General features: G+C 46.9%; 1 protein-coding gene across 4 annotated transcripts in view; it reads right to left on the reverse strand.

The window, feature by feature from the left end:
- Positions 1–26,551, reverse strand: part of SPECC1 (sperm antigen with calponin homology and coiled-coil domains 1) — a 153,298-nt gene extending 126,747 nt beyond the window's left edge. The window contains exons 1-3 of one of the 4 annotated variants that reach the window (XM_019511215.1): positions 25,866–26,551; positions 6,641–6,811; positions 2,713–2,848 (exon numbers count right to left, since the gene is read on the reverse strand). In XM_019511215.1, the coding sequence (XP_019366760.1) occupies positions 2,713–2,848; positions 6,641–6,787 (283 nt within the window). In that variant the 5' untranslated portion in view covers positions 6,788–6,811; positions 25,866–26,551. Of the gene's footprint in view, positions 1–2,712; positions 2,849–6,640; positions 6,812–17,327; positions 17,465–18,005; positions 21,249–25,865 lie in introns of those variants that run through there. The other 3 variants (XM_019511213.1, XM_019511214.1, XM_019511217.1) reach the window with 3 other exon arrangements.
- Between the last annotated feature and the right edge of the window lie 962 nt (positions 26,552–27,513).

The raw sequence follows: 27,513 nt of genomic DNA on the forward strand, positions 1-27,513 counted from the left end.
CTCGATCCTGGGGCTCTGTGCGCCTGACCCCAACCCGAGGAACTCCCCATGGGATTCCACTCCATGCTTGCAGTTGCAAACCCAGGGTTGGAGCCAGGCAATGTGAAATGCTGGGTTGAGGCCCACCCTGGGAATCCCCTGCAGGGGATTTGTGCCCAAATGTATAGACGTTCGCCATGATAAAGCAGCAAAAGCTGTTAGTAGGAATTGTTGTACAACAACAAGGGGAAAGGACGTCTGTTTTGTCCTGCTCGTGTTCTGTCCTGCCATAAGTTTTATGGTGGGACAAGGATGATGCGTTTCTGCCCTTCCACACTTGAGAGGTTCCAGGAGACCATCATGATCTTTGTGCCTTCCAATCTTAACCTTTCTATAGATGATAATGCACTGGATTACAATATCCCCTCTGGTATCCATCCTTAAATGTGACCTTGTAACAAGGGTGCTCTTCTTTATAACCTCTCTCCCACTTTTTTGCCCACTAAAAACACACCCAGTCCCATCCAAACCCTTCCAACACCCGACTCCACTGAGCAAACATTGTCAAGATACAGCCAGAAATAGAGTGAACCGTAATGACAAGTCCTGGACAGAGTTCCTGCATCGAACTATTTACATGATAAAGAGATCAGGCCCATTGCGTATGCATATATGCACATGCAGAATCTGTGCAGCACCTGAAGCTATCCCCACTAGATCAGTGGTTTTCAACCTTTTTTCATTTATGGACCCCTAAAAAATTTTGAATGGAGGTATGAACTCCTTTGGAAATTTCATATGGAGGTATTCATCCCCCATCCACAGTAGCTAGGTAGGCACAGGGATGTGGACACTTCAGGACGCATCCTGCGTTTTTATATCTGACACCTATATTCCTTTTGGGGACCCCGGCAGTGTTGCTTCCTTGGCTGTGTTCCCAAGCTCCCATGCTACAATATCTGAATGTGTTTGCTTCCCACTCTCACTATGCCCCGCAAGATCTTTGTCTGGCATCACAACTCTTAGTTAGCTGACAAATCTCAAACTCCTTTGGATGTGATGTGACAAGCTTCCATTAAATTCTAGTGCTTTGGCTCTGCTTCAGTGAAGAATAGGATCTGTGTTTGGGTTAGGGTGAAAAATTTACAGTGTTACATTATGCACCACTCAGCTGAAGGAGGAAAAGAAAATTCCATGAAGTGCTTTAATCCCTGGCTGGTTAGCAACACTGCCTTCCCCACGGCTCGGACGCTGGAGAGCCCTGCAGAGGCCGCGATAAAGAGGGAGGTCACGGTCAGATTTAATAAGGTCTCACATTCCCTCTAAAATGCCACCAGAGAGCAGACAAAAGCGTGTGTTTGCTGAGCTCATCGGGCAAAGCCAGGGTTTGCACAGAGGTATTTGGTATGCACACGGCGTCGCTGCCTTTGGAAGCTATCGTACCACTGACGCCAGCGGGAAGGAGGGGGTTAGCACTGAGAAAGCACACAACATGCCATAATGAAGCCTGCTAGGCCACTGCTTGTGTCAGGGCCTCTCCCTGCCTCGGTTTTCTTCCAAGAAGAGGAGGACAGCAGGGTGTGCACAGCTGTGAGCGGGAGACGGGACAACCGTTCTGCTAAGATATGGCCATGCAAAGGATAACTTGAGAATCCCTATTTAATTCATTGTTTTACTCCTCGCCAGGCTTTGAAGAGGTCTTGACCATACTGCTGCATGCATCCCGGGTGGGACAGAGAAGGCTTCCCGCTTCCTAGGACCCAAATTCTTCTGCTGGGTTTCAACAGCGGCATGGAAGAACCGCCTATGCCGGTAGGAACTGAGGACATCAGGAGGGAGATGCTTTTAGGACCAGCTCCTGCTGCCACCTCGTGGCTCTTCTTCATACCTTGGCAGTGTGCAAAGTGCATGCGGTTCTCCTGCCACCGGACTGAAGATGACAACACATCCAAAGCCCAAGAACAACAATTCGATTAGCGACACTACCGAGAACTTGCATTGCACTAGCAAAAGCTGTTTCCACCCTTGAATTATATCAAGGAGAGTTATTTTTCATTGTTATCTATCTTGACCAGTACTGAAAAAACACAGCATGACAAATCCAATAAAACCCTCTGAAAGCAAAGACAAATGTGTGTGTTGAAAAGGCAGGAGACGCATTGATTTATCAGCAATTTTAAGGGCCTCTTATGCCACGGTGAAGTCACCAACTTTAACATATATTAGGTGAAAATTAATTCAATCAGTCAAATAGCTGACATCCTACATTCAAAAGCCAAGACAGGTGTAGTCAATCCAGCAATGAAAGCACAGCATGTGGGGAAAAGAATCACATTTGTACCAAAGAGGTTCTTTGAGCCTTCCCTTCCCTCCTCCCAAAGGCAAAGGTGATTGATTTCCCATTTATTTCACATTTTATTTAACTTCAAATTCAGGAAAAAGTATGTTTTCCCAGGAGCAGAAATTCACCACTGTGGGCCTTGTAACCTAAAATCACTAACAGGAAAAGCAAAACTCTCCAGACAAAGCTTGTGGAAAATGATACCTTTCTTTGATTCCAGTACTGTCATGAAAAACTGACCCCAAGGTGCCAGTTATTAGTGAGAAGCTTTCTGCAAGACAGAGAAATGTCTCTTCCTTCATTACCTCCCCTAGATGCCCTATCAAGAAGACGGTAAGCAAGACCGATAACAAAGACCATATATATTGATCTGCCTTCCAATTTATTCCTACCTGTACTGGGCTTCAGCCGGTTCTCAGCCAGTTCAGAAATTGCTCCTGTTGTAATGGTCTTCTTCAGTCTGGAGACCCCAGAGCCTGCTGTTACCCCTGGCTTTGTGAGCATGTCATCGCTGCTGGCTCTCTTCAGCTGCAAGAAAAACCACCCTGTGAGCAACCGGAAGAAAGCACTCTCTGCTCTGTTGGTGAACAAGTTAATGGTACAGAGATGGATGGTGAAAGTGCTGAAACCTTGAGGGATAACAAGTTCTTTCAGGAAACCCATGGAAACAGGACATTGGGAACACAGTCAGGAGCCACTGCTGAGCACCCAGAAGAGCGCTCTCCCCACAGTCAGGAGGGTTTCCTACCTTGGCGTGTGATGCCCAAACATATTTATTTATGCAGAAAGGGACCTGCGGGTGACAGTGGACCATAAGCTGGATATGAGCCAGCAGTGCACCCTTGTTGCCAAGCAAGCTAAGGGCATTCTGCGCTACATCGGTAGGAGTGTTGCCAGCAGATCCAGGGCAGTGATTCTTCCCCTCTATTCTGCACTGGGGAGGTCACAACTGGAGTCCTGTGTCCAGTTTTGGGTTCCCCACTACAGAAAAGATGTGGACAAACTGGGGAGAGTCTACAGAGGGCAATGAAAATGATTAGGTGGCTGGGGCACATGATTTAGGAGGAGAGGCTGGGGGAACTGCACTTATTCAGTCTGGAGAAGGGAAGACTGAGCAGGGCCTTCAACTCCCTGCAGGGGGGTTGCAAAGAGGATGGAGCTGGACTGTCCTCAGTGGGGGCAGATGACAGAAGGACCAATGGGTTCAAGTTGCAGCTAGGGAGCTTTAGGATGGATATTAGGAAAAACCTCTCGCTAGGAGAGTAGTAAAGCACTGGAACAGGCTACCCAGAGACGTTGTTGAATCTCCATCTTTAGAAGTTTTTAAGACACTGGTTGACAAAGCCCTGGCTAGGATGATGTAGTTGGGGCTGGTCCTGCTTTGAGTAGGGGCTGGATTAGATGTAACCTCTTGAGGTCCCTTCCACCCTCATTGTCTGTGATTCTATTTATCTACAGGCCAAGGCCCATGGGTTGAGAAGCAAATGAGATGAATTAACTTTGACTCAACACACCCCACCGGATCCTCACTTATGACACACAGGATGCTGCTGTTCTCCAGCAGTGACCTCGCTCCTCTCCCAGGAAGGTGGAGTGGGTCTAGCGGAGGGGGGCTGCCAGTTTATTCCCATCAATAGAGAATTGCCAAGCTTAGCTGCACCAGATCCTGCTTCTCGAAAAACAAATGGCACACGCTAGGGACTGAGCAGACCCCAAAACTCAGCATTTAGCCCTGCTGAGGACTGCAATGCTGCTGCACTGAAAGAGCAGAGCAGAGTAACACGGCTCCCCCGAAGGGAAATGTCATCTGAAAGCTGAAATTGTTTGGGCTGTTTAGGCCTTCGGGGGCTTTATTTATTGAACAGCAGTGAGCAAAGCTGGCTGATAACAGTTTGGTGGGCACTGCTGCTAGTGTCCTTGCTCAGCAGGATGGGACTCGATAAGAAGTGGGAAAATGAAAAAGCAGGATTTGCTCTTGGGGATGCCGGATGAAATCCATCACAGCAGAGGAAGGCATCAGCTCCCAGGTTTAGAAAAACAAGCTGCAGAAATCTCCACATTACTATATACACATCTCATAGCATGGTTGGAGGCTTGCTGTAGTGGTCCAGGAAAGATATGAGAGGCATGAACTTTTTTTTTGGTAGGGAGGGAGGGGGCAGCATCGTTTATTGGACCAACACACTTTTGGCACAAAGGTTCCTGAAAACTTATCTACCATTTCTCCCAACAACACAGTTCATCCAGTAAAAGATATCAGCCAAAGCAATTCATCACCACTGCAACCCTGCAGAAAGACAAGCCATGATCCTCCAAGGTCAGTCTTAAAAAGGTATTTGAGTAGAAAGGTGGTTACTGCCCTGGAAATAGAAACTGTGCAGCAGTTACAAGGTCTCCAAGTGAGAGTGGAATAAGGATCTTCTGTTCAGAAGAATGAGCAGAGAAACGGTACCCAAAAATGCTCAAAAATGCAGGAACCACTGAAATTAACTACATGGGCAGATCAGGGAGGGCCTTTTGCAGTTTGATCTTTCAGGAGTGGGGGTAGAACAGATGCAAGACCTCAGAACAAGTGATCTAATTACAAACCTAAAATGGAAGGATGTATGAGGAGCTGCTCAGACACTCCCGAGTCACATGTTTGAATCAAGTTTTCTTACTCAAAGTCCCCAAAAATCTTTTGTAAACCCATGACTAAAGTTCTGACAACACAGTGCCTTTGTAAGGAAACGAAATGCATTTTGTGGTCAGAAATAGCTCCCACAGGGCCTGGGACTTTACTGTTTGTTGAGATGGGAAATACCAGGCAGGACAATATACTATAGCCATGGAGCACACACTTGCACAACCCATCCAAAATGAGCAAAAAAGGAACTTTTCTGTTATGATGAAAGACTGGCACCATTAAGAGTAGATCATCTCCTCTCCCAGTATCAAACCGCAGTGCACTACGGGGGATGAGTACCATAACTTCCCAGCCACATGGCAAGATGCCACCCAGAGCTACAAGACTTTAGTCACAGAAACTTAAGGGATATTCAGAGAACTACCTTCATATTTTTATTGCCTGAAATTCCCCTAGCTGGCTCCCCACTGGAGGATAATACTCAAAATCCACCTCTTGCTGCCACCGCCATAGTTTACTCAATAAACTTTACTGCACCTGAATAAGCAAGAGTGGTAATTATTTTTGCTGGTAAATACAAGTTCATTCTGAAGGCATATTCAGGAAATTCATGCAACACAAACCACCCCAAACAGATGCCTCACAAGGAAAACACTCAAATGATGTTGGTCCAAAGCAAGAAGAAAGAATCCCTCTCGGAACACAGTCATCTGCATTACCCCATTTGTGCCTCTCCGTAGCTCAGGCTTTAATTAGTAACCCTTTAGAGACAGAAACCTTTTAAACATCTTAAAAAGCAAAACTCTGCAGGGTGTCTCTGAAGAGCAGGATTAAGCGGTTTAGTCGGTTCAGAGCTGGAACACATTTAAGTAAAACCCAATCTCTCTCAACTCTAAATTGTTCCCTCCTTTCATCTCATCATCTGATTCAGAGTCTGTGGTTTCCTGGACCCTGGAAGCAAACAAGTGTTGATAGCCAAAGCATTGATCTACTGCAGGAAACCAGACATCTGAAGTTCTGCATGATGGCGGTGCTTTTGCCAGCTATTTTTAAAACTAAAACAGAACAATGTGGCTTTCTGACCTTTAGAAAAGGCTTCATCCAAGTTTGTTTAATAGTGGCTCTTAACACGTTCACCACTTTCCATGGCAGAAACACACATCACCACACTGCCTACGTCTCTCCCCAGTCTCGTGCTACCTGCTCACTTTGGTTACCTTTTAACTTCCAAGTGTTCAATAGCTTACAGATCACAGATGGAGTTAAAGATGGGACACAACATTTTAAAAGGATGCACCATCCACTATACAAGGTGCCACAGCTAGCCTGGAATTCCCACCTCATTTGCTCAGAAATACCAGTGCCTGAGAAGAATGGTATTTCAGTGACAAATACAGACTGGCTGGACCCCCTAGCCTAAAAATACCCCGTTCCTAAGGTATTTGGAGCTTCTACAAGCCTGTAACAACCCCTGTGTTGAGGCTAATCTCTCTCTATACAACATGCACAATAAATGCATCCAATCCATGGATTAGTCTGGTGGTGCTCCACCTTTGGGTGCGGGAGGCTTCTGCCTGACCCTGAAGTACCCCTTTGCCCATCTTTGTGCACTAGGATTGGGCCCCCATGAACCTGATTTAGCGTGCAGGGACACACTATTTGGCTACGCTGGCACAGTGCTTCCTGGCTAGTACCTTGCTGAGCCGAGATTCAAAAGCGAGCGAAGTGGAGGACTTGGAGGTCTTCATGCCCGAGGAGGCAGCAGGAAGAGGTTTTCCTCGGTCAATCCCATGGCTCCCTTGCTTTGGCACTGCACTCCAAGGCTTGGCAGCGCTCTTCATGGTCTTTCCAGAGGAACGGTCACTCTGCAGAACACAAGAAAGAAAGGAAAGAGGACATTAATGGCTTCAAAGCATTTGGAAACCAGAGAGCAGTGGAAATGCCTGGCATCAATTTAAAGGGCGGAAACGGATATACTTCTCTCCCAGCCCTCATACACAAGATCATACATCCAAACACCGCGCTCTAGAAAGTAGCCTGTGGCTACTCATGGCTTTGATACATATCTGCGACATGCAAAAGAGGCGGGGGGAAAGTCGCATTTTGCTGGGACCTGTAATGGTCTTAGACAATTGCCCAGCCAATATTAAAAAAAAAAGATGGAAGCTACCAACTAAGCACAGCCCACACATTTCCAAGATGCAAATGCAGCTTTGAATCAGGTGCCACTGTTCTTATTCTTAGAGCGCAGGTTTCAGGTCTGCAAGATGAGCTTTGCTCATCATGCTCAAATTGCATGAGGGCAAAACTATGAGTTTGCCCTGGAGCGTGGCCCTTTCCCTCCACTCTCCACCTCTTTGACAAACCAGTCTCCACTGCATACATTTGGGACCACCAATAAAGGGAGCGGGTCCTGATGACCCAACAAGATGTATTCACTAGTCTAATATCCCTGTCACCATCAAGTTCCAAGTGTGCAAAACACTTAGACAGTACCAATGTTTTAAACTGATACTCTAGAACCGGTTCCCAGCTGCCTTCCTTTCTCTTTCAAAGTCAAAACTGCCGGAAGAGAAGGAAATTTATAACCTGCAGATTGTAGATCATATACTTCAGTGCCAGAGATACAGAAATAGATTTGATCATGTTCTGAATTCTGAAGTCATTAATAGCCAAGGATTGCCTATTTTAAATGAATCAGCAGCCAATTTCTTAGTTAGTGCCTGGCAGAAAAGGTGCCCACATCATAAAAGCTCCATTTTTATCAGCTCTGGAGAGGATGAGGACTAAATGCACCAGAGGCATTTCTACCCTGAGACCAGACCTCCACTTTAGGGCTGACACACAGTGGAGAGACAGTCTGGGGGACATGTGAATTGCTGGGGATACTTGCAGTGTAGCTGTCCTGGGGATGAAGAGAGGACTTCCTCTCAGATTGTCAATCCAGCCTCCCTCTCTCTTGGATAATCCCTTCAGGTGCCACAAGCAGATGACCCCCATTTCTTTTAAGTGATCATCAGATTCATCGATAGCAGCAGTAGCCGGTGTTGCTACAGTGATGGAGGGAGGTTTCATAATACCAATGTTAAGAAGAGACAAGGCAAAAAAAAAAATAAAAATAAAAAAAATCAATTCCTCTGCAGAGGGAAAGTCAAGGCCTGGATTCAGTCCAGAATTCGCCAGGGATGAGTTCAGGAGGGAAGTAAATCCTTCTGGCAGAGCAGAAGCAAATCTCTCTTCCTGGGTACAACCAATTACACTGGATGTACCAGCAAGAGCCATTTGCCATTTCCCCCAGTTGCAGGTTAAAAAGCTGGCCTGGCTCTCTAAGCAGATCCATACACGCCCGACTTTTCACCCTTCATCCCCCTTCCCTGGGGACACTGGGGTGATGGGGAGCAGATGGCTCTGATGCAAGCAGATTGCTTTATGCCTGCACACAGGTGCCCACAAACCACAGGACACGGCTAATCTCATCAGGAAGCGATGGCTGTTAAGCATCTACTGAATTTTATCACAGAAGAGTCAAAACCAGGACGCTCATGGTCTTAGGAAATGTAAAGAGATGAGTCAAACGAAGCCTCCTCCTGACTCAGGCAGCAGGAGCCATGATGAGAAGGGCTCAGTCTCTCTGCCTCACAATTTAATTTGTGCATTATTTTTGTGCTGTGTTCCTTATTAATGAAGGTGGATTCCCGGGAGACCATCTATTCAGGGCTTAATTGCATTCAGTGCCTACACACCTTCCAGGTGTCACGGATGTACTATTTAAAGGCGTTTTCCATTGCACGCAAGCGGGAAAGAACTTCACGCTCTCTTTTGCTGCCGTTTCAGGGCAAGCAGAGCAAGCAAGCAGCAATTCTCCTATTCAGCCTTAGAGGATCTTGACTTTTTCTTGGACCACACTGGGGAAAAAAACAATCAATTTATTTTCCCCCCGGCTATAACCTGCCAGCTTTTTTTTCAGTAAGCGTGGTCATCAATTTTATTAAGAGGTCCAACACATTTGGTAAAGGAGCATGAGCTAATCTCATTGATGTGAAAAAACAACCAACCAACCTATTTCTTTCCAGGGCCATTACTGTGTACATATGCTTGATTTTCTAAAGCAATTCATGTTTGGGAGAGAACACAGTATACAATCATGTTTAAGTAATCTTGTGCCCTATGATTTCAGAGTAACATTAGCAGCTTTTTGGCAATTTAAATGTATTTAATGGGCAATTAATTTTTAATGGACGTATGCTTCCTGACATTCATATGTACAAATCAAGCAACTGCACATACAAATAGTCATGCCGATGAGATCACCGGCTTTACACGCATGTGAATTTTACGGCTGCAATTTTCTGACTGTTCCCTTTGAACCTCTCCAGAGCCCTAGCTCAGCACCCTCCAGCTCTGCTGCATCATGATCCTTTCTCTGGTGAACAATATCCAATCAGATTTTATCTTGAATCAGCCAGCGCATTTTAGATGGCTAGGGCGGGTTACAGCCCTTGGATGGTCAAGTTGAAAAGAGAAGAGCAGGAGCTGGAATAAACCTCAGCAAAGGCAGCTACCATTTGAATAGCAGTCCTCCTGCCCTTTCCTTGCAGGCAACAGTAGCTTATACTACAAGCTAAATCAATAAATAGGAATATCTGCGCTGCCATGTTAATGCTTCGCTGGGCCAAGCAGATGAAACTAAGGAAATCGCTAAACATCAAGGTCTATTTAGATGGGGTCTTGTGTGTCGAAAACTGGAAATCACTGCATCATCAACCAACACTGGGGTGGGAGGAGGGCAAAGAAGTAATCTCTCCTATTAGCATTTCTGAAGCAAGCATTACAGATGATCTGGTCAGATTGATCTTGAGGCCCCTTCTCAGTTCAGGAAGGGACCTAGAGAGGTGTAAACATTACAAAGAAAAATAATCTACCAAGCACATTCAACATGCATTGAAATCCTCGCTAAGTAGTACGGGGCCTCTAAGCAAGAACAGATTAGAAACTATTAGACAGTGGCCAGCCCGGATGCTCAGCTGAAGTTCGGTCTTGGTTCAGAGAATATCAGTCCTGAATATTTTTTTGCAAATGTTTCTTTCTACGCAGCCATCAGTCCCTGATTCGAAACAGGCATTACGCTTCACACAGGGAATTCCTCTTTCTGTGCCTGCTATGCCGAAATCATCAACAACCCAGCTACAAGACCAGGAAGCGAGCAAAGTGCATGAACAGCTGGGCAGATGAAGAACTAGATAGCACAATTTCTGGAGTAGACAGCCTTTCATTTTGAGTTCACAGATCCAGATCTGACTGGGGTCAGCAGAGATCAGCATCTGGCACAATTCAGTATCCCTTTGATGCCCTGCACAAAAGGGATCGACTGTCCTAGTTTAGTGGCTAACAGGTCATATCACCAAGTCCACCACAACACTTTGTGGCACCTTCACAAATAGATTAAATGGACCACCCAAGAGAGTCTCTCCAGGGCACGAAGGAGGGATTTTGGCAAGGCCCAACATAACAAACTTGTCTTCGAATCACACAACCAGCGCTATGCTGTGGATAAAGAGGATGTCAGCTTCCGGGCTGTCAATGGACCTGAAAGAACAAAACCAGGTTGCTTCTGTCCATCTTCTGTGAAGCTGTTTTCACTGCCAGGCAACATGATCTTTTAAAAGAACGGTTTCAAGAACAGCACAAAATAACAAATTACTAAGAAAAGAGAAGTAATGCCCTGCTGTTCTCTGGTTAGGACAGGAAACCCACCCTTGGAGTCGACAGCAGCCATTCATTTTCTCTGAGGGCAACTTATTGAATGGGAACAAAAAATACAGGACCAGAAATCGTGGGCAGCTGGAACGCTGGGAAACCTCTGGGAGATAATGATCCCCTCCATGGTATGTGTCATGGGCCTCGATTGCCTCAGCTGGCAATGAAAGGCAAGTCAAAACGCCAGCTGTAGGTCGAGAGGGTAGCATGGCAGGGGTGAGCGTGGAGACAGGGAAACGCCTGCAAGCAGCTCTAGCAGTAGCAAAATAGGGCACTGGGCAGGTTTGCACCAAGGCTTTAGGACCACAGTTAATTTTTGATGCATGCTCATTATGAAATGCAAATCCTAAAACAAAGCAGATACACAATGTGGGAGTTTTGGGCATTCCTGGCACTTAAAAGCGATGCCTTTAACATGTACCCCAAAGTGACTGGTCATTATCCAAAGGACAGAAGACTATGCACACATCTCCCACCTATGTTTTTAGATTGCCAGTGGTATGTATACACCTTCGAAAATCTCATTTGTGCTGCCTTCCTCGCTCACAGGCCTTTTGGCCACCAAGAAGAAGAGATGATAGCCTGAATAAAAGGACTCACCTCCTCAGGGTCACAGGCAACTGATCAGGAATCGCAGCTAACAGACAACAAACGTTTAAAGTTCGAAAAAGTTGAAAGAAGAGGTTTGCTGCAGCACAGGGAGAAGTTTGAAACGTGTAAAAATAAGAAAGAGGATGAGGGACTCGGTGTCATTAAATATAAACTGGAGGAAGGAAGTTTCTGAAGATCCTCAGTCAGAGGATTTTGCCACTTCAGAGCCTTTCTGTCTCAAACATGGCACCAAAAGAGCAGCTTGGGGAGCAACGCAACCACTAAACACCACCTTCTGCTTCCATGACGTGGCTTTGGGTCAGAGGCCGAGAACATGAGCCTGTGGAAGGGCAGAGAGAAGGGTGGGTGTGAATTAAAGGCAGCTTCTGCCACCCAGCCTTAGCTAGGGTCTGTCCTACGGCATAAAATATTAAAACTTGCTGTTCACTGTGATTAACTGCCCGCATGAAAGTTTGGGAATAGGACGCACTTGCAGGTGTCGCCCCTCCAAGTTTCAGTGAGCGGATGCTGGCTGCCTGCTGGATTTGTCACTACCACGAACATGTCAGCCAAGCTGACTGGGTCTTGAATATCATCCCTGCAAATCAGAGGTGGCTTCTTAGTCAACGGAGAGCTTGAGACCGCATACCACCATCATGTTGCACCTCCAAGACTGGCCAAACTGGGTAGACTGGCCTCTTAGTAAAGCAAAGGACAGTCAGGAGCCCTGCATCTTATTCCTAACCCATCAATAACTTGCTATCTTTTTACAGGCAAAAAGCTTTCCCTCCATGTCCCTTTCCCCTAGAGAATAACTTGCACATGTATGATTCCCCTTGAGGAAAAGCATGATGTGAAGGCACATTATTAATATTCCTTTGTCACAAGAGATGTTGTTCAATACCTATTTGCACAGAAGGCTCTAGACGGTGTATTTCTGTGTTTGTGAAGATAAGCTGCCAACAGGTAATGGATCTCTATGGCCTCAGATACATCGATAAAAATAAGTCTGCTGTATTTTAAATAAGTGTCAGCATTTTCTTCCAAAAGGACCCCAGAGAGATTGTGGTTTGATCTCTAGGCTGTTCGCAGAGAAAGCCAAGAGAAAGAAAAGGCAGTAAGAAAAAGCAACGTCCCAACATAGAGGCAGTCAAACAAAATGTTGCAAATGCAATAATCTAAAATACCCTGTCTTTCAGCCCATCGTGTGGCAACTGGTGTCAGAGGAAAGGTCCTGTTCCTGGCTCTGAACAAGGCCCTATAAGCAGAGCATGCAGCTCTGAAGACCCCTCAGTTTTTTCCTTCCTTCCCCACATGACATGTTGAATCAGTGATGCTTAATCAACAGGGCAGTTCAATTAGCCAGGGTCCTTCAAGTTAGTCTCTTATGAAAACTAATCACCAGGTATGCAAAGTAACAGACCAGATGGCAGCTTCAATGAGAGCCATGAACATTCGGTGTTTTTAGAAAACCAGGCCACAACTACCTGCTGGTCAGATGGGATTCACGAAGGACGCAATTCCGTGACTTCTGTAGATTTAAATCAGATCCGTAGTCCCACTTGCTCACAGTTATTTATATTACACCCGAGAACCAGGTCACTCCAGAACCCCCCTTGAACACGGCCTTTAAGCGGAAGCAAGAATATCTTCTGGGATTTTCCCACGTTGAATCCGAGCTGTGTTTAGATTGCTGCCCCTCTAAACCATTACCCTTCCTCGCTTTGCCATCAGCCGGAAGGGAGAGAGATCGAACCGGTCCAGGAGACTGTCAAGGATTCCCTGCTGGAGCGTAGGATGTGATGTGGTAGCACAGCCAAGACAGCCGACGGGGACATTTTTTTCAGCCTTGCCAATAAACCCACTTAAAAAGCACCACTTGTAGATTTGACAGATGCCTGCATATGACTCATCTTGACTTCTTAGTTGATACCAGGACTCAAGCCAGGGTCATAATGCACAGACTATGACAGTCCAACATGACAGGTGCCAACTTGGAGACTGGCTGCACAGATACAACCATTTAAAACCAGGATGAGCTTTTAATTAAAAATAAAACCTTCCATTACTTTCCTAACCACATCTCAATCTGCTTTTCTAGAGCCCCAGTCCCTCCCAGCCCAGTGTGCATCAGTTCTAGATTTGTTGCGTCCTTTATTCTAGACAGTCACTTGCCCTTGCAAGAGGGCAATGTCATTCCTTCTTAGTTAAATTGTATTATCCTGCCTAGTTTTCAGCATCTCCTTGGCTGTCCCTGTGTAATCCTCACAAGTGGAAACCTGGCTGCATTTTTGCTTGCCCAAAGCTTAGCTCACATCAGCAATGCGCACACTGCAACAGCAGCTCATAGCTAATGCTCTTAGGACTCTTGCTGGGCACCGGCATTGGGGAGGAGCATAAACCTACTACATACACCGCACACCTCACACCAGCTTACAGGGTCAAAATTCCCAACCAGCACCATTTCTTCACCACTTAAGAAGGGGCCTTTTCATGCCTCATTAAAAAGATACTAAGACACATGAAATGACTTGAAAACCTGCAAGTAATAGCAAGAAGAAGGTTTGTGTTAGTCATAGCCATGCTTCAAGCACAGCCTTTTACCTCCAGGAGTCCAGAAGGACGTGCTATAATGATGAAACCAGACACTCAAAAGCACATTTCAATCCAAGACGTTGCTATACGTTACAATCGTAGATTAAGATATCACCATTTTATGGATGGGAAATGACACAGAGGAGTTACAGCCACACATGGCATCAGTAGTAGAGTCATGAGCAGTAGGCCTAGCCCTGTGCTCAAGTTTTTGGACCACAGTAGCTCTTCTGTAGCTTCAGGGTAATGAATGACCCCCCCAAATAGAGCAATAGGATGACTGGAGGTGGTTATCCATGGTCAAGGATAACCATGAAACCATGTGTGGATGGGGTGGTCTTGGGACTAGGTTATGAGCCTACTGCTGAGTCTCCAGACGTTGTTTATCTTTTGTGTGTTTAAGGCTGATCATGTTCTTTCCTAACCTCCTTTCCATCATTTATACTTAAAAGGTATTTATTTACAAGGGCACCACGGACCCTTAGGAAGTGCCTGTACATTATAATCAAAGACAGAAAAAACTCTAAGTAACTGTAAAGGGTAGGTATCAACTAAGATAAGCCATCCTAGCAAGACTTCTAGGCCCTATACACCTCTGGATGGATTCAGTGTTGTACCTAGTATAAACACCCTTCCTTCAGCTACCAGGGGGTCATCTATGATTTTACCGACACGGCCGGGCAGGCAACGAAGCAGGCCTTCTGCCCACTCCCATTCTACACAGCTTTTCCCTTGAGCCTGCAATGTATGAACTCCTTGTTCCCAAATACGCCCCATTTTCCAGCTGGATGCAAGAAAGGAACCAAACGCCTCGTTCTGTACAAGGGCACGGGATATATGGACAAGAGGCTGAGATGATCGAGTTGGGGCTGGTCCTGCTTGGAGCAGGTGGTTGGACTAGATGTGACCTCCTGAGGTCCCTTCCCACCCTCATTTTCTATGATATACTCAGTCTGATTTCTCTTATATTCAGTTCCACTCCTGCCCATAACATGGGGTGCAGGAAAAGTTTCCTACTCATCAGCTAGAACACATGGATCTGTCTTAGATGAGAAGTCTACACATCACCTAGCAGAGCAATTGAGGGTCAAGCCAAAAGGTTATTTCAAAGCGTCTAGGAGTTTTCCCCTCCAGTAACTTCAGTAATCCCCTTTCTACGCAGACATTCAGTTCTTCCCCTCGCTCACCGTCACTGGTTATCTAACCCAGGCTACCCTGCTGGAGTTGGTCCGTCTCTCCAGCCTGATCATCTGATAGTCACGATAAGGCTACAAAAGCCTGACAAGCTGGGAAAGCTTTTTGGCAGCCGGCAACCACCAGCTGCATGGTGATCTGTTAAAGCATAAGTCAAATACTGCTTCTGGCTCTCTGTACAAATAGGCCATGGTGTTTACATGACCTGGTTAAGAAGTGACAAGTGCTGGATTGAACAAGAGGCTGGTATAATCTTTTTCTTACTCTGGGGCAAGGTTTTGCATTTGAACATAGTGCTAGCCAAGTATTGACAGAGCCACATGAGGAATGCAGCAATAAAGCATCAATAAAGCATGAAGAGGGAGGAGGGAAAAACAAGAGTTGCCTTAGTGTGAACGCACGTGCACACAGGCAGGATGCAATGGTGCGTTCCAGAGCCTGCGGTGGCTGCGTGCAGCCAACAAGGCTATACAGTTTATGCCAAACATAATCACAGCGCACAAAAAACTACATTCAGGAGGCAGTTTCATTCTACAGAAGCCAAGAGACACCGCTTTTGCAGCTGCAAGTCCCGCGTCAGCTCAGCTCAGCTCAGGCCCCCAGGTTGAAGGCGACTCAGATTATATAATGAACATGGCCCCTGTTCAGTGACATAAGGCAAAAAAAGATGACAGGGAGATGGAAAGTCATACCTGGATTCCAAATTTCCTAGCTGCCGGAAGTTAAAATCCAGGCTGTAACCTTAAAAAAAAAAAAAAGTGAAGCCACTCTGAGCTTTCCCTGACACCTCCCCAGCTGGAGCAGGAGGTTTAATTTCCCTGAAGTATAACATAGGCAGGTTGCAAAAACATTGGGGTAAAGGGAGTCATCAGAGCCCATTTCTTTGGACTACCATCCTAGCAGTGGAGCAAGAGGCAGAAGACACAGGGTTAATATTGTACGTTTTACTAATCCACAATAAGGGGAAGGCAGCTCTCTTTACATAGGCCGCAGATGCTTAACAGCTAGAAAAGGGAAGAATCATCACTGTTTTGCTCAGCAACGCCTTGTCATATGCCCTTATCCTGTAGCATATGGGGCAGATATGCTTAGATGGGAGAAAAGGAATTGCCTCGCGTTCTAGATTGGGAGCCGCACGTAGCAGGCAAGTACGTAATAATCCCAACCACTACGTGTACCAGGCAAAGCAGCCCAGCTGCTCTCTTCCATGTGGTGCATGGGCCAGCTATTTCTAGCTCCATCAGAGACATCCTGTGCCACCTTGGACAAGTCGTGTAGCCTTCCTATGAATTACTGTAATTCACCATCTGTGGAATAGGGATACGTCTCAGCCACTGAAAAGCCTGTTTTGAAGATCAGCTTTTGATGTGGGAGAAACACCCACGTGCCTTACGGAGTCCCTCAGAAAAGAGAGAGAAGCACAAATAAAAAGGCAAGTCAGCCTCTCCCACTCCTAGAGCATGGGTGAATAACCCTGGCCCGTCATGTGGTGGACAGTCCCTGTGCCTAATTTCCATCCAACCCCCCCACAGCACTGAGCTCTGAAAGGAGACATTTGTGCTCTATAAAAGCACGCAGCAGCCTATTTAAAAATGTGAATATACTTGGCCCTTTAACTCTGAAATGATCATCAACGGGCAGCACTGTGAACTTGTAGGAGACTGCAGGGTCTCTTTGGGGAGAGGAAGCCATTTGCATATCCTAAAATTGCAAGAGAAACATCAAAACTTCTCCATTTTTTTTTAACGTTCACTCCGCACACGGACAGCGTTGGCTGGATTCAAACAGCGGGGTTTTTGATTTGCAAACCATGACCTGTGGATCTCCAAGGACTTGAAAGCCCAGTTCTGGAGGGGCTGCATAATGGAGCCACTGGAGAACCAAGCAGTAGGGTAGGGGGTCAGGGCTGGGACAGAAACGCACCAAAGACAGGACAGGACGACTCTTACTAAATAGTCAACAGAGTATGCTCCTGGAGAGCAGTAGATTTAAATGAGTCAAATAGCCCGTCCTCACCGCAGACCCAAATGGGTAAGAGAACGATTTCCAGTTTGTAGGCAGAGAGCACGCCAGTAAAACAGCCCAGTTTAAGCAGCACATCTAACAAAAAAGCAGATTGGGCATAACAAGGGAAGAGGTTTTGGCTTGCCATCCAGTGCCACTCTGTGATGAACACAGAGCTTAACAAGCATTTGTACAGCTCTGCAAACCTGCCGCGTGTTATGTAAATGCTGAACACCGTACCTGCGACTGCTGTTAGGATCCAGATTCAGCCCGGAGCACATCTGTACAGCCAATTACCACGCTGCTGAAATCAGAGGTTCCTACAGAGATGCTCAACAGCCCCGTGCCAAGGTGGCACGAGAGGGCATGGCTCCTGCGTGCCACCCCCCGTGTCTGTACTGCTTGTCACTGCAGAGCAGCCAGCTGCCAATTTTTTTTTTTCCTGAACCTGTTTGCTCGGCAGCCTGCTCCTCTCGTGCCCTTTCTGGGCTCCGAAAAGCATAGGGAAAGCCTGTTAGCTCTCCTGTTTGATGCAGCTGCTGGAACACGCTCCCTCACTCCAAGGAGAGCAGAAAGCAGAGGCAGGCACCGTGACAGCTTTAGTCCTCTCTCAGTCAATAACTCTATGCAGCTCAGCAGAAGCATATACAGTAGCTAGCTCTGCAAAGATCACAGGCTTTTTCTATTGCTAATGTCTATTAGGTCATCCAGTCCCACTCCCTGCCAATGCAGGACTGCTCCCCACCCTACATTTTCTACAGCTTCATCCAATCTAGTATTAATTAGAGTCAACATTGCAGCCAGGTGTTGAGCAAACAAGGTCCGGCTTGCTTTAAGAATGCACCTCCCTCCACAAAACCCTGCTAGAGACCATCTAATTCCCACCTTACAGAGAAAAAAAAAGGATGAAATACTTACAGCGAAAGCTTGTCTCCTCCTCGTATTAAAAAGAAAACCGTCTCCCGCTAGCCTCTGACAGCATGTGCAAACCAGACTGAGAATTCAGGGCTTCAGCGCTTCCCTGAGAGGAAAACCACATTGCAACGAGACACAGAGAGCTGCTTGAGAAATGATTCACATACGGAAGCAAGCTGGCTTCACCAATGCTTTTGGCATTCAGCACACACACGCACACACATATGCACACTTGCTTGCTCAGGGGAAGAGAAATATTATATTTCCATTGTACCAAGAGGAATCATTAATACCCAAGCTCAGAGATGCAAAGGGCTTCAGTGCTCTTAGCAAGGCAGGAAAGGGGTCCTTTCCCGGACGTATTCCTCCAGACCTCAGAGCACAAGTGTACACTGGATAGATGACATGATAAGCCTGTCTAGTCTGCATAATCTGATCAGCTGAACTGTGCAGCATGTATACTGCAGGAAAAAATAGGGAGGTGGGCATCAAAAGGAGGTGTTTTCTGCAGGAAGTTACAGGAGCTGCACCCCTCATGCAGCTCCCCAAAGTCCTAATGGTTCAATCCAGCAGTACTAAAATATATTCTTCACCCACTACATTGCCTCCAAAATTTGTGTAAGGGTGGGAGAGGAAGGGGCTACATTAAAACAGGGATTTAGTCATGATCTACCGTGCAAGGGGGCTAAGGAGTTGAACTCCACAGCTCCCCGGAGAGTCGAAGGCTGAGAACACCATGCCGACTGCACATCCTGTGCACCGAGAGAGAGAAAGCAGGCCAAAAGAGGTCTTTGCAGAGATGAATCGGGCAGATGTAGGGTCAAACTGAGATGGGGGGTGGAAAAAACACTCAGCTCGATGTCTGGATTTCCAACATGCTGAAGTTTGGGAATGCTCAGAGCCGGGGTTTCGGTTCGAGCCTTTAAAGAGACAGCAGCGCTTGCAAAATTCTGATCTGGACTGGCATCCTAGGACATTCAGATCCAGGGGGCTGGTCTGCATCCAGCTTTAGGACGAGGCATCTGTTTTTCCACAGCAATTCGAACACAGGATGTAAGCAACAGTTATAAGGCAACTGCTCTTGCATCATAAAAGATAACCAGGGAGGTTTCATGTTATCTGTTTCCAACTGAGGGCTAAATGCAGTGGCTGCCTCTGGACTATGCAACCCTCAAACCCTCACTCTAGGTGCCAGGTTGTCCCGGTGCAGACCTACAGGAAGCCAATGAGGTACCAAGGGGAGCTCATCACAAAAAAGATCCTTCGTCTGGCTGTTTTTACTGCAGAGTAGTCAGCTATGGACTTTGGGTCCCAGCTCGTTGGGAAGAGGCCGGGTTTTGGACCCAACTCTCTCGGGATGCACCCAGAAGCAGAGACGGCCCCATTCAGGTCTCGAAGCCTTTGAGCATGGAAATTGCTACAGCAGCATCTATTTAGGAAGCGATCATGCTCCGTTTTTCTGAGCTTTGCAAGTATACGACACAGCTGGATGGTCAGAGGTGCACGCAAGGCCCCTAAACATATATTGTTCAAAAACATTATCCAATCTGCTCAGCCCAGTCTAAGTGAATACAGGTAACAGGACTTTTCCATTGCCCACTTCCACGTGGCTCTGACCTCTTCCGGCTCCAAGCTATCACCAGCAGGCACAGCTTTCTGCCATTCACAATAACAAATGACTAACGGATATTCTCGTCTAAACGAACTGTTTCTCCTCCCGAGAGGCAAGTTGTGTTATTTCGGTGATGCATGCACAGACAATGAAGTCACTCAGGTATGCAATGTAGGGACCATACTCAAATCTCCCCTCGATTTCGATACGGGGCTGGCTTTGGAGCCAGAAAGGGTCAGCGACAAGGTGGCGGTGTCAAAATGAAAGGGCATCATGGCCTTCTTGGTCTAATTCCAGTAAGACTCTGAAAATAATAAATGGCACAGGGACTAGGCCAGAAAATGCCATCTGAAAAGACTCCCTGTTTGAAAATAAGTAGTGTATCTGGACTGAAGTGCATCACTGTCCTTTGCCATCTCTGCTGACTTCATATGGGGGTCAGTGAGAAACCAGCTCCGGACTGTCAGCTCAATAGTTTTTCCTATCCCTCAGCCAAAAGAAAAAAAGGGGGAAAAAAAGAATTTTGTTCTCCAAGATATTTTTAGCCGTGACAAATATAACTTGACCAATACCCAAAACTGAAAATGCTTGGCATGAGCAAGATAAAGCCACAACACTTGCTCACTTGAGTTGCGTCTTAAAGCCAGTCGGGATATGAGGAACCCTGCCATACCATCATCCCAAAGTCAACCAAACCTATAACAGGTATTCATTTATGCTGAGACCATTCGTTGCTATTTATCTCACAGGCACTAATGAATTTATTCTCACAACTCCTTGATGGAATAGGGAAAAAGACGCTCCATTTAACAAAGTCGTGGTACCGGAAGATTATGCGACTTGCTCAAGACACACTGGAAGTGTCAGAGGATACCACGAACCCATATCTCCAGAGACCCAGTCCAGTCCCTTGAACCAAATGCCTCTCATTCAGCCAGCCACAGTGAGAAATGAGTCTATAAAATGAGACAAAAGTAAAGAATTGCCAAGATACTCATCTGAGACGGGTGGCATGCCAGTGAAACGTGTAACTGCAAAGACAGAGCTAACGAACTGCACGCAGGCTGGCCGATCCATCGCCACCCACGTGTATTATCACCATCATCTTCTTGAACAGAGATTGCATGAGGCACAATGTGATCGCTTCACAACAGGGACAGAATTGGAGCAGCATGTTATGAACAGCACCGTGATGAGCAAACCCTCCTCGTCAATGCAGCACAGAAAAGCAGAGCACCCCAGGAAATGAAGCGTTGCGTGCTGTGCCCGGCACAGTACCTGCCCCTTAGCTCTGGAGAAGGCACGACGTGATGGGCGGTCGAGGGCTGGGTTCTCATTTGACCTGCAGGTGCACAGATGTAGGGAGGAAGAAGAGGGCTTGGCAAAGGGGCTTGGGCAGTGAACACAGCAGGGTGACTGCAGCTGAAGACCGGCATTTTTAAGCAGGAGTTGCAAAGAGAGACGCCCTGAGTAAAGCCACGATCTGTCAACAACAATGTAGTTTCTAAGCAAGTTTCTAATTCTGTTGTGAAGCACAGAACATTACTGTCTGGAAATGTAAGTCCAAGAAGCACAGTAATTACAAGGGAAAGTCAATAAGCCGCTAGCCAGGGCAGTAATAGGGCTGTGGCTTTGTGACTAGTCACCCTGCCCCTTCCTCCCTGCTCTGTACTGATCTGATACAAACTCTGTTTTATTTTTCTTTGCTCCATTTCATTGCTGATGACAGGAAGGAAGCTCAAATAGCTGGCAGAGCATTTGCAGAATGAATCAATCAACTCCCATTTTGATGATAAAAAAGAAACCGCCACTCAGTTGACAAGAGAATGCTGATCGAAAGGGTGTAAAAAGTGAACTCCTAAAGTTGTCCGCGAGACGGCCAAGTATAAGAAGAACAAGTAATCCCGGTGTTTAGGGAAATCCTATACAGTCTCAGGTTCAACCCGCGCACTCCAAGATCTCAGCCTGTACCACAGCCATCAACTTTGACCTGTGGCTGGAGCTAATGCTTTCTGCTACACGTGGGTGGGATTGTTCAACATCTCATGCTGACGCTGTAGAAAGTGTGACGGGTCCTTCCAGGTAAAAGAAAAGTCCTTTCCACTTTGTGCAAGGACACACCCTGTGAGCAGATGATCATTAAGCTCTGTTGATTCACCGTGGGGGGTACATCTCATTAACGCACCTGAGGACAGAGGGAGTAGCCCTTCTGGAAAGACAAACCTAGGGTCTGGAGCTGCTTTATCCCAAGGGCAGCTAAGGCAAAGGAGAAGGCTTGACCTGGGGTTTATCATCTCATTAATAAAGTGTTAAATGAGGAGAGGGAATGAACCTGCACAACAATGGTTTATTGTTCTGGCGCAAAGCAGGGTCACAACATTCACATATGAACATAAGGCTGCAATTGTACTTGGCAGTGCCGCCAATTCCAGTGCCGCTCGGTTTATCGTCCAGAAGTCCGTGGCTGCGTCGATTCACATGCAACTACGGGGAAATGATTCCTGACTGTGTGTGTTAAGCAACATCACATCCAAATGCGCTTCAGTTACCAGACCAGCCCTGACTCCAGAGATCAGTTTGAAAGGTTAAAAGCAACAGCAGACTGCAACTTGAACACGTTGAGGACTCCACTCTGAACCAAGGCATTTAAAAAGCCCTTTAATGCATTCTCCTTCGCAGCTTCAGCTGGACACTCACTTACCCAGAGTCACCACTTTACAGGCCAGCAGTGTTTTCTGATGAGTCGGGAGACGGAGCACAGAGAGAGAGGACTAGATCCTGCATATGGATCTGGTGTAAACTGGTATATCCATTTCCAGATGGTGCTCCGTGTGCAGCACTCCTCATCCTGCACTAGTCACTCTAGTACCACGTGCTTTATAACAGCAGACCCAGAAGAAGGGGTTCACAGAGGGGCAGGACGTCCAGCAGATGCTGTTGTGACCGCAGGCAATCCACAGGCAGTTGGGATGATACAGGGAAAACTAGGAAGTGCCAGTCTCAGGGCTAGGTTATAACCTGCGTCCTAGGGTGCAGGGAAGCAGCCCCGGTAGAGAGAGCAGGCAGGGGCTGGCGCACACAGGAATCCAACTGAGGAGTAACAAGGCCAGTTGCTAAAGTCTGTGATCACAATGGACTAGAGCTGAACCACCAGGCTGTGCCAAATTACAAAGCAAACCAAGATCTAGACAATAAAACACAAAGTTCCCTCCTGGTTTTAACAGCCTTAATTGAGGCAAGGTTTTCCTGAGCAGCACCATGGTTACACTGCTGACAAAAACACGAATCGCAGAAAGCTGAAGGCAGTGGCATGCTTCTGTGATGACAATCCGACGCAGGCAAGGGAGGGGGAAACCCACTCCGGAGCAAGGGCAGCTTAGTGTTTCTATCCCTGCCATTCAAAAGGACAGGTGAAGTGAGTGTCCAGCTACGACCCAGGGAGGAGTGCACCTGCAGGGCTTTTTGGAAAAGGCATGAAGGAAGGACATTACCCACTGTGTCCCAAGGAAAACTAAAAACCATAGCACAACAAGTACAACTTGACAAAAAACAGAGGTCCCAAGTCTTTAACGCTTCATCTGCTAATTTTGCACTGAGCTACCACTATTCTTTAACAATCAACTGAGAACAACCAGGCTGAAAGCCTCAGCGATTGCCCTACCAGGATGTAGCGAGGATATTCAGGCAGGTGCACTCTCTCTGTGCTATCCTGAATGAGGTTCAAGGAAAGGTGGTATTTTATCAGGCCACAACATCCCCCTCCGGCTCACGCAAGAAAAGAATCAGGATGGACACTGACAGGAGCCTTCCTGGAAAAAATCATCTTATTTGGTTGCGGCTGCAGGCCACCGGGTCTGAGAGCAGAAAAGAGAATAAGACGAGGGTCTGAGGTTGCTTTGAAAATGAAGAATTTGGTGCACTGATGGAAAGGGGCCTCTACGTGTAAAATTTGATGGTGCTTTTTAGGTTGCTGCAAACACAAGGAGCTGATCTGTCAGTTCTGGTTTGAAGGGACTCCCCGCGTAACTGCTGACAGTCCCAGATCGGAAGCAGAACTGCAGGGCACAACTCCTATACAGCAGCCACAACGACTAGGACAAATTATCAACAAAAAATGACGAAGCACAGAAACGTCACATCCCCGGAGACGAATGGCATGGAGCAGGACTTCTGCGAGCAGCTAGCTGTGAGGCTGGACTGTGGTTGTCTAAATAAAATTCCTGAGCTTCTGCTGTCCTCAACCCCAGGATTTCCCAAAGCTTCATAGGAATCAATTAAGCCCCACAACAACTGGTGATGCTGATCAACTGCATCCATTTTATACACAGAAACAGAGACAAGGAGATACTTAGATACTTGCCTAACTTTCAGGGGTGCTGAACGTCAGCAGTTTCCAGAGAGACTTTACGTGCAGTTCTCAGAGCTCAGCAGCTCTGTAAATCAGCCTCATGCTGTTTGAAGCTAGGGGCAGTTTGAACATTTTGGCCTTTGCTTGACGCAAGCCAATTTCCAGAGAATCAGCGAGAGGATCTGAACAATTTCTTAGCAATTCCTTATGCCCAAAGAGGTGCTCATGTCTTCCTGCCAAAGCTGCCCTGCAGAATGAACCGCTTCTAGGACTGTGGAACAGATTTGGGAAACTGGAACATGCCCCGAAACTTGGGGTCCTCCTTGACACCTCTAAAGGTTGAGGTTTTCCCAGAACTAACTATAGTTTCACATTACAGCTCGGTAACAAATATGCAGTTATGCAATGCAAGGAAATTCCATCCTGAGACTCTGGCTCTGCTTTCGTGGCTGGGGGTGGGTTTGGAACAGCAAATCCTGCATCTGCGCGGAGACCTGGACTAGATGATGCTTGAAACTGCTTCCAAATGTATGATTCCATTAAAAAAATATTTCCTTGTATTACGTGATGAATAACGATCATTACTGCCTATTTGGAACCTCCATTGCACTGTTATTTAGCACACAATAAGCAGCTCATTGCATCTAAAGATCAACTAGGAACATGTTTATACTGAACAGAAAAAAATGTCCAGGTGGGAAGTGGAACACATTTTAATTGCCTCTGAAGAAGCTAGAAGCAAATGCTTCTGGATTCACATGTCAGCAGTGTAAGCTTCTCCTTCAGACACATGGCAGGTCTATTTTTACAGATGTACACAACACCATCTGCTCCAGCTCTTTCTGTCATAGCAGCTGTCATCACACACAAGCCCCAGAAATTGAAAGCAAATTCCCATTGTCTAGAAGGTCCATGGCTCAGCCCTCCCACGTTCTGTAAAGCACGGTTACCTCGAACATGAGCCTGACAGACGAACAGAAATATCGCTTACCCACACCCTTCAAAATCCAGGGGCAGCAGACATGATGAGCAGAGAAACAAGAAAGTCTTTTGAGTCTCTGGGAAAGCTAGGCGACACTAGGTGTTGCGCAGAGCTGGCCCAGCGAGCTAATAAATGATTAATAAATAAAATAACCTCTTGCATGTCTACAGGTCCTTTAATCCCAAAAGAACTCAAAAGCCTGCAAAGGCTCTTGTATAAGCAGCCTATAAACTACCTCTGGGTCAGCAACGCTACACAATAACATTAAGAAGGGTAAGCTGGGATGATTTGGTTATATAAACTATCATTCAGAGCGTGAAGCATGGCTAATTCCTTGTTTAATACTCAGGTACGCATCATTCTGCCCACACATCTTCTCTCCCCATTTCTCAAGCTGCAAGACCAAGCTTGGAAGAATCATACTCTCTCCGGAGCTGGGACATGTGCACGTTGGTCTCCTCCAAGGTCCCCTGGAAAGCCAGTCACTTTTTCCAAGTCATCTGCTGAAAAGGTTCAAATATAGCAACAGCACTGCTGCAAGAAGAGCAGATCACTGGGCCAAAAAGGAAGTGTCGAAATGAATCTGTGCAGCTTTGTGGCAAGCAAAAGCAGGACAACATCCTTGAAGAGCCAAGGGTCATCACAGGGAAGGGTCACCGAACAGGCTCTGACAGAGCTGCTCAGCTACTAGTGCCATGGCAGGGCAGGGCAGAGCAGCTGGAGAAGTGGAGCAGGAAAGAGCAGTTTGGAAAACAGAGAAGAGGGGAGAGCATACCCCCAGCAGCTCACCAGGACAGGCACTAGACCTTGGTGGGCCTCTCCTCCCCCAGCCCCACAAGCAGGAACTCATGAAAGCTTTCACAGGCTGTGGGGTGGGGAAGTCTGTACTTTTGTTCCCCTTTTGGGAAAAACAAAACCAACCTTAAAAATCCTTCTTCTTCGTCATCTGCCTTGCCAAGCAGAATGTCACTGTTCTGCATCCACTGTCAAGGCAAAGGCAAGCAAGCAGATACAGTATGTGCCCTGGGTAGTCAACCATCACAGCGGTCTGGTCCACGGCCAGGAGCTCCTACATCCTGCACCCTGGTTCAGGCCACTGATGAGTTCAAGCACCCTCCAGGGAACGCAGACAAGGGGGGACAAACAGAAAGTTAAATACATGGAACCAGTGAGCTTCTCATTTCCACAGAAAGAGGAAACACTTGTTCTCCGAATTAAATAAGAAACTCAGAAACTGTTTTTCCTGTTGATGGGAGAAGTGCAGGGCCACATCCGAAGTGCAGTGGAAGCAATGGGAATCTCTCCATCACCTCTGATGGACTCTGGATCAGGTCCTTACAGCCTTGCTCCCTGGTTATAATCTGAAGGGTGACTGGAAGGTGCTACAATCTGAGGGCGAGCTGTATGAAACGGGTTGGCAAGTCTCAGCCACGTCTGCTGCCACCCTCACGACTACAGGAACGCAGCTTGGTGCCTTTGTTAACAGTCTGGGTAGAAAGAACAAGGGATGAATCCACCCCAGCAGCTGGGCCTGCATTAAACTCTTACTGGAGCCCCGGCAGAAGCAGGCTGTGCATAGGGGACGTCTGTCCCACTGCTACCTGGATGGTCCCTACTCTGGGGTTTGAGGGCAGAAGCATCCCAGGAGGCCAGGCCTTCTCCTTCCACCACAGTTAACCTGCGCTGTAGTGAGAATAAACAAAATAACAGGATTTTTCCTGCCACATTTATAACTTCCTCCAAACTGCAAATCCAGCAGGCAGAACATTAACCTGCAACAACTCGGGGAGCTGGGAAACCTTCAGCCGGCCAGAAAATCTGTTGCAGCAGTTACCATAGTGACAAAGTTAATGGATATTTAAAGGCAATTCACTCATAATCGCATCTCCTGGACACCAGGAGGATTTAGGAGGAAGGACGCGCACCTGACTTGGGGCCATGGTTGCAAAGGGTGTAAGCAGGTCCACTGCAGTCTGTGTGGTGCTGTTCCAGCCTCAGCTACCCGCGAGTCTCACTGAGAAGGCCCGTTCAATCCAAATCTGACAGGGAAGAGCAGCTTGCAGAATGAGCCATCGCAGGCTACCTTAGTCATAATGCCACGTCGATTCTGTAAGGCTCATTTCAACAGCTGCGGCTTCATCGATCCTTTCACTGGAAGTAACTGTCAAATAAAAAGCAACGGGCATCTGAAGAGTCATTGACTTCAACCTATGTGCAATCAAGAGAAGCCATGCAGAATTGTATACCTCGTCAGGTTGTAAAATGGGTGTGAAATACTGAACTGACGATATCGTCCCGTGCGGTATTACAAGATGCAGACACTGAATCTAGAAAGGGGGATCTGGGATCGAGTATCACACAGAAGGCCTGCTGCTACCAAAGAAATAATCCCAGTGTGTGCGGCTTCTGATCTGCCGTGGGGGCTGGGCTTCTAGGGATACCCTGGTTACTGAGCCTCATTTTGGGGGTCTCCTGACAGCAGAGGGGATTTGTGGTGGGCATGGATGATGCATATTCCCCCAGTCACTGGCCCTTCACACCTGCTCCACCTGCATGGAAGGAAAGGCGC

This window comes from Gavialis gangeticus, unplaced genomic scaffold (genome assembly GCF_001723915.1).
Source record: "Gavialis gangeticus isolate Ggan-Ray unplaced genomic scaffold, GavGan_comp1, whole genome shotgun sequence".
NCBI classification, from domain to species: Eukaryota; Metazoa; Chordata; order Crocodylia; family Gavialidae; genus Gavialis; species Gavialis gangeticus.